Below are 8,028 nucleotides of genomic sequence, written 5' to 3'. Positions count from 1 at the left end.
TACACATTTTTATTTGTTTAAAGTGCGACCCGTTCAGAGTCATTATTATGTGAAGACATTCAAGTTGGCCTTGGAAATGGTACATAGGTGTTTGGTGAAGTTGCCCTAGACGCTGATCCTGGGTCAGGTTTGCATTTCTCCCACTAATGGGTAAGGTTACCTGAAACTGATCCTAGATCAGTTTCATCTAACCTAGGGCACTAGAGTTGAATGGGTTGAATGCTGCTTTGTTTACCTAACAAGCTGACATCCATGGGTAGTTTGATCCTGGGGACATACATCACATGGTGTTGTGGTAAAACAGGTTTTCTTAGTGGTAAAATATGCAGTGTGAAGTATATAAGAAACACAATGAACCACGTAGCCGCCATGTAGGCTGAATAGAACACTAAAGCTCTCATCACTTTTTATCATCATGTTAATGATGAATTGGAATCATATTTCCCTCTTGACTGAATATCCAGTTTGTTCTTTATTCCCACCTTGATTGGATTGTGGTGGCAGCATAATACCTTTTCTTTACCATTAAAATACTCAGATCAGCCCATAGATCTATACTCATACAATTATAATCTATTTCTATGCCTATATTATTCCAGACCGTGAATGGAGCAGGTGAAAGGACAATATAATGTGTTGAAACACACCAAATCCTATTTAACTAAATTATTATTAATATACAGTAGTGTGGGACTTGTGATTTCTGACAGGTAGAAAAATCTATTATTTTAATGTAATTTTATATTCCTGTAACAATAGCTATTTCTGCCAGGTCGAAAAAGCAATTATTTTCATTTAGTTTTACATTCCATACAATAAATGCACTGTCCTTTCCATATTTTCAAGTGGGTCAGATATCACGCACTGCGCGTCTATAATGAAATTCCAGATGTTTTAAAGCCAGCATTCAAACCCCCTGATACAAGACAATGTGATAATGCGACAATGCAACAAAAAAAGAGAGAGGGGGTTGGATGGAGGGGGTTCCAATAACAAGAGGTTCCCATCCCGCGTTCTCAGGTTCGGAGCGGTTGATTTTAGCATAGCAATTGTGAGCGCAGAGTGAGGTGACAAAGGCGAGTGTTTCTCGTCTCAATGGCTCTGAATTGGTTTGAAATTTCCTTTGTTTTGAAAGAAGCGGCTCCCCCGCTGTCCCCCCCTCCCCGCGGGGTCCTTGCCTGGCCAGAAAGGGCACGTTGGTCGCTGGATGCAGAAAGACCTCTCACCCGCCCCTCCTCCCCTCCCAGCTCCCCACCATGGGGCTAACGTTTACATAATGCCCGCAATAAACTGAAATATGCAAACTGACAATAGCTATTGTCAATAGGACTGTATTGTTGGATGATATAGGACCTGTAGAAAAAATATATATGTGAAGCTGTTGTGTTCTGTCTCATTGCTTCATTTTTTATGGGGGAAATTATATTCTAGAATCGAAATAACACTGCGCCTTGAATTTGGGGACCTTAATCAGTAGTTTAGCTATTTTACATTTTAGTAATTTAGCAGACGCTCTTATCCAGAGCAATTATGGTTAAATTATGGGCACATGGACAGATCTTTCACCTAATCAGCACGAACCAGCGACCTTTCGGATGCCTGCCCAACACTCTTAACCGCTAGGCTACCTGCTACCTTTATGAATGTTTAGGGTACTACCATCTTATTAACTCAATGTCCCTCATTCAAACAATAAACACTGTTAATAGCCGTTTACTAGACCTGATATAGCCTATAGCCTACATCACGTATTATAGTAGGGTATCCTAGCACTAAGCTTTAATATCTGGGCCAGTAGATCTAATTATGTATTGGGTTTCCCCTAGTTTAGGACGCGGAGTGGTAACTCTCTCTGTCGCTGCGCTCTTCACTGGTGTAAACATCCTCAGAAATGAGTGGTGTTTGAACGCAACAATGAATTACCTGCTAGCTGTTGGTTTCAAGTCCAAAGCAAATAGGCAGAGGGACACTGATGTCACGGAGGCAAATGCCTGTCACGATGAGCGTGCCAATTCAGTGCGAGGATGTTTCGAAAATCATTCTACAGCTACAGTTATTGTTAGTGATCATTAAATACATGTGTCATGAGTCATGATAGGCTTCAATGCCAAGAGCTGGCCGACATTTGCAGAGAGAGAAGGAGAGAGGGGAGGGAGAGAGGGGTCTTGCCAGAGAAAAACCAAACAAAAAGCTCATGTCTGGGCATGCCCTGCAACACACATGTTTTTATTAATTGATTTAAAAAACGTATCATTTGACATATGATAGTAATATAATGTCTGGGTTTTGGCTTCATAGCATTGAACACTTATAAGTAAACCATTTACATGTTTTATATAGAATTACGCGCTATGTTTTTTTAAAGGATACTGTCAACTGTTAAGAACTGCTCTCATTTTGACGCATAGACCTTTGTGTAAGTTGGGTAGTTTGCATATTTACTTAAAAAATAACAAAGCGACGCATGCACTGAGCCGACAAAGCTTGTTTGATTGACAATGCGCTATTTGACACACAAAGAAAAGCCGCATGGGGATATAATAACCGCGTGACCTCATTTATTTACATGCGCTTGTAATAAACATGCGCGCGCTCAGGAAGAGACCACTATTTATTACACAGTAGGCATAAACAACAAAGCTCCTCATGAGGAAGTCGGAATATAAACGCATTTATTTTCTTATCAAAAAAAGACTGCGTTTTGATGTAGGGAGACAACAAAGGAGGGAGTATAGGCTATTTCTTTCAGGGACTGGGGAAGCGCTTCTGTGACCTCCCATTCCACGGCGCCTGTCCAATCGGTTCCGGCTATGCAAATTCACCAAGCAGCGCCGCACCGACCCTGCCCTGGTGGGTGACGTCATTCGCACATATCCCCCAGTAGTGCTGTCTGGCTCTGCAGCAAGTCAGACAGAAACAGAAAAGAGCTGAGTGTGTGAGTCCAGTTGGGAGGGGCTCTTGTGAAGGAATATTACCACCGCCGGCGTTCCAGCAAAGACAACCTACAACTCTGGAATAGGCATTTCTGTGCCCTTCTCAAGGCACATTTCGGGAGTCGGGCTCATCAACAAGAAAATAGGTCCCTTTCTTGTAGGGCGGATTGCTTGCACTGATTTTGTAACTGCTAGAGGAGAAAGAGAAAGAAAAAAGCGCACTGATTTGCACCATTAGCTTGAAACCGGTCGGGTGCCCCATTTTCCCATCATCACTCCTTTTCCTACCCAGCTTCCGTGTTTTCCCTCTTTGTCTGCGCTCACTGCTCTAGACTGCAAAAACGCAAAGATGCCTAGCTCACTGTTCGCCGAGATGGAGAGGAATGGGAGCAACCAGGAGAACGCCCTGGACGACCAGAGAGCCCTGCAGTTAGCTCTGGACCAGCTCTCCTTGCTCGGCTTGGACAACGACGAGAACGGGCTATATGACAACGAGTCTAACCGGAAAAAGAGTGTCAATATGACCGAATGTGTCCCGGTGCCTAGTTCGGAGCATGTAGCTGAAATCGTCGGCAGACAAGGTGAGTAGGTTACTGTATTTGCTTTTCATTTTCGCTGTTTCTTTGTTAGGATACAATCTTGCAGCTATAGCCAGCAGCTGGCCAGAGTCAATGTTACACTGCCTGACTGTAGGTTAGTATAGCCTGGGCGTTAGTTTGCTGTTACACATACATGCAGAATATGGGTTTCCACCTCCCTTCCACTGCAATATGTCAGTTGTTATCTTCGGCAAAACAAAGGCAAGCGAAGGAATAGTTTGGCTGCTACCGTAGCGCTCATACATATAGACAGACAGCGCTCTGGCGGGGAGTGTTATATTTCCACAGGGGATTCACTCCCTTTGTCATGTTATAACACTCTTGTCCCAGATAGGCTTCTGCCTCAGCCCACGACGCCAGGGATTTTTCAATCCTCGGCTGCTTTCGTCAACTGTTCCCCATTTTTAATTATAAAATAGTTACACCTGGAGGCGGTTGGAATAGATCTTTCTGCATTTATGCCCGGAAATTGAATCAACCAAGTAGAATTATCTATGTTCGTATAATGCCAAGATACATTTTAATTAAATAAAATGTATATTGACAGTTAGTGGATGTTTCCTTTGCATTTCTCCTATCATATGTTGCTGTGCTAAGGGAAAATCATGGATTCTGCACGCATCCCCCACACATTTACTTGTGCTATTTTTGACCTCATCTGGCATATGGACATGATAGTCGTAGAGCATGTGGTTTGAATTTATCCCAGATAAGATAGGGTGAATTGTTTTTCTAGCCTTTCTGAAATAACTGAGAATAAAAACACAAACTCACACATCCCAGCTGTTTCAAGCAGCACACAGACCACATTTCCACCCCAGTCACATGATGTTTTTTGTCCCTCAACATTTTGACATGCACTTACTGTCCCCTTTTCCTGTGTAACCACAGGATGCAAAATCAAAGCGCTACGAGCCAAGACCAACACCTACATCAAGACGCCCGTGCGTGGCGAGGAGCCGGTGTTCGTGGTGACCGGGAGGAGGGAGGACGTCGCTATGGCCAGGAGAGAGATCATCTCTGCGGCTGAGCACTTCTCCATGATCCGGGCCTCCCGGAACAAGAACACAAGCATCAACGGGACAACGGGAGGTGGTACCCCGGCCCCTGGACCCCCCAACCTTCCGGGCCAGACCACCATCCAAGTCCGGGTTCCTTACAGGGTGGTTGGGCTGGTCGTGGGTCCCAAGGGGGCCACCATCAAGCGCATCCAGCAGACAACCCACACCTACATCGTGACTCCCAGCCGGGACAAGGAGCCCGTGTTCGAGGTGACGGGCATGCCTGAGAACGTGGACCGTGCTCGGGAGGAGATCGAGGCCCACATCACCATGCGGACTGGTGGCCTCATTGAGCTCCAGGACGAGAACGACTTCCATGCCAATGGCACGGACGTCGGGTTTGACATTCATGGCCACCCCACCCTATGGTCCAAGCCCAGTAACCCGCAGAGTGCTGCCACCACGTCAGGACGCAAACCGTTCTCCAACTACCGCAACGACTCCTCATCCTCTCTGGGCAGCGCGTCCACAGACTCCTACTTCGGCACCAACAGCGGCTCGCGCATGGCGGACTACAGCCCCCCCTCCCCGGCGCTCAGCTACACCGCCAGCAACGGCAACAACAACAACAACAACCTGAACATCAACACCAACGGGAATGGCTTTGTTTATGGTGGCGGCGTCATCTCGCCCGACTGCACAGACATGACCTTCAGCGACACCTCGCCTGGGTTCAACCCCACGCCGGCCCCGCCCGGCCTCCTCTGGTCCCAGTACGAGCGGGGGATGACTCCCTCCTCCTCATCCTCCAGCTCCCCTACCTCCACCTCCTCTGCCATCTACCCATCAGCCAATGCTTCCACGAATGCCAACGGGATGGTGACGAGCCAGAGGAGGATGAACGGCGGCTGTACCCCTCAGCCCCGCCTGTCCCCACCCCTCCAAAACAACACCGGAGGACCCACCGATCACCCCCTGGCCCGGAGAGTCCGCAGCGACCCAGGAGGAGGCCCCCGGTGCTTCCACGGGTACCCCAGCTCCAACGGCATGGCCTCTCTGCCCGGGCCCCATCTCCCCGGGGTGCCCTGTGACTCCTCAGCCTCCTCTTCATCCTCTTCCTCCTCCACCAGCCGAAAGGGCAGCCGCGACTGCTCCTTGTGCTTTGAGAGCGAAGTAATTGCAGCTCTGGTGCCCTGTGGCCACAACCTGTTCTGTATGGAGTGTGCCAACCGCATCTGCCAGAGGAGTGAGCCCAAATGCCCCGTGTGCCACACAGGGGTCACTCAGGCCATACGTATATTTTCATAAGACGTTGTCTCTATGACTCTCTGACTATGATGTTATTACCAAGATGAACATTGATTACCAAGATGACCAAGTCTTTCTTGACTGACAATATTACCAAGATGACTGGGTCTTGACTACGATAGCAACAACCACAACTAAAACAAGACTCTTGTTCTGCTTGAAAGGATCCTATACCGTATTGTATGGGGATATATGTTTGTGTATATACATATGTATGTATAGGAAAGCTGCAGTATCCAGAAAAGGGATAGACATCCCTCATAAGGGCTCTGTGGGAATAGTTAATAACTTACTGTAGCTTGAGGGAGAAAGATATTTTCAACATCTACAAATGCATGTTTAAAATACTCCAGCATAGTATTTAGTAGTCGTAGTAATGAATTGTACACAACATTTATGAAGTTAGGAGAAAGGCAGAAAGGTCTTGGACTGAGGTACTTAAGAGTCGTTTGGTCAGACTGTTAGCAGAGAAAAGCCTTCCAGTTTCCCTGATCGAATGTCAGAGGGAGACAAGTTTGTCAGGACATCGACTTCTTAAGTTCTTGTAAGGTGAAGATACTGCAGTTTAAGGTCAGCCAACCATGTGAGGGAGTACAACAACATATCCTGCTTATATATGTATAGAATGGGAAAATATTCCACGTCGATGAACAAGTTGTAATATTAATTACGTTAATACAGATTGAAGTATGTTATTCTTTTTTGACTTGAAAGATTATATTTCGTATTACAAAGATGTTTACAGATATTTTTTATTTAAGTTCAGTGAACTTTTTTTGTAGCTGGGTTCAAATATTGTTTATTTTTTAGTATGACCTTATGGCAATGATCACTGTATTATTTTAATATCACACAGACTGTGGGAGGAAATACAAGAACCACAAGGATGTGTATTTACATTTGACAGTATTCTGTTGGGATGGAGTTTTTATAGGTTCAGCAAAAAATGTCTTTTAAATCGCTTCACCCAGCATATTTTCTATTCAGTAATATAAAGCATATTTTATTCTATATTATTACGAAATGTTGAAATGTATGAAACTTAGTAAGTCAAACAAAAAAGAACAAAAAAACGTTTATGCTTTCTAAAAATTTGTATGAATTAGATTCCAGTGGGACTTACAGACTTCTGTTGCACCACTATAGTTTTAATATTTCTATTTTAATACATTTGTTTACCACTTGTTTATGTATATGTAGGTGCTGTTACTTGAGTGTAAATGTACTTTATTGAGCAAAGTTTAAGAACAAAGTATATTTTATTTTATGATAAAGGGCCTTTAACCTCGCGTCAAATACTAATGTTATATTTGCAGAGACAAGATTTGAAAATGTATCGAGAGTTTTATTTTTCTGACAGTTCTACATGATAAAGTAAAACTTAAGTAACGGTGCTACTTTGTTTAGAAAAATTATTTCTATATAAGTCCAATAAAAAAAAGGGTACATTCATGAGTTGTCTGCTTCATGTCTTGTTTATATCATGGATTACTTGTCATTTAGATCCATGTTGCTGTACTACTGTTCTGATGCTTCAGTTTGTTGGAGCATGGGGCTGGCAACACCAGCCGTATTCAGGAAGGTGAAATGTTTAGAGCATTGCAGACGGAAAAGTTACAAATAGAGCTGATTTGATTCACTTTATCTCACCGTGGGTTAAAATTAATTTGATAATTTGCTTAAAAAGGAGGCAGGACATAACACACAGTACAAACATAGTGAAATACTGATCCATAATAACAGTGAACCTGATTGCAAACCCTCTACCTTACAGATATCTATCTAAACGTTCTATAACACACAGTACAAACATAGTGAAATACTGATCCATAATAACAGTGAACCTGATTGCAAACCCTCTACCTTACAGATATCTATCTAAACGTTCTATAACACACAGTACAAACATAGTGAAATACTGATCCATAATAACAGTGAACCTGATTGCAAACCCTCTACCTTACAGATATCTATCTAAACGTTCTATAACACACAGTACAAACATAGTGAAATACTGATCCATAATAACAGTGAACCTGATTGCAAACCCTCTACCTTACAGATATCTATCTAAACGTTCTATAACACACAGTACAAACATAGTGAAATACTGATCCATAATAACAGTGAACCTGATTGCAAACCCTCTACCTTACAGATATCTATCTAAACGTTCTATAACACACA

General features: G+C 43.7%; 1 protein-coding gene across 1 annotated transcript; it reads left to right on the top strand.

The window, feature by feature from the left end:
* The first annotated feature begins 2,928 nt into the window (after positions 1-2,928).
* On the top strand, positions 2,929-7,267 carry LOC120025200 (RNA-binding protein MEX3B-like). Its single transcript, XM_038969665.1, has 2 exons — positions 2,929-3,514; positions 4,424-7,267. The coding sequence occupies exons 1-2, from the start codon at positions 3,283-3,285 to the stop codon at positions 5,839-5,841; spliced, it is 1,650 nt and encodes a 549-aa protein (XP_038825593.1). The 5' UTR covers positions 2,929-3,282; the 3' UTR covers positions 5,842-7,267.
* The last annotated feature ends 761 nt before the right edge of the window (positions 7,268-8,028 follow it).

This window comes from Salvelinus namaycush, chromosome 30 (genome assembly GCF_016432855.1).
Source record: "Salvelinus namaycush isolate Seneca chromosome 30, SaNama_1.0, whole genome shotgun sequence".
NCBI lineage: Eukaryota > Metazoa > Chordata > Actinopteri > Salmoniformes > Salmonidae > Salvelinus > Salvelinus namaycush.
The sequence above is the reverse complement of the archived record's forward strand: the minus strand, read 5'-3'. Positions and strand labels throughout refer to the sequence as shown.

Coding starts and splice junctions, on each gene's coding strand:
- LOC120025200 (XM_038969665.1), top strand. CDS start 3,283: ATGCCTAGCTCACTGTTCGCCGAGATGGAGAGGAATGGGAGCAACCAG. Junction 3,515..4,423: donor TGAAATCGTCGGCAGACAAG/GTGAGTAGGTTA, acceptor GTGTAACCACAG/GATGCAAAATCAAAGCGCTA.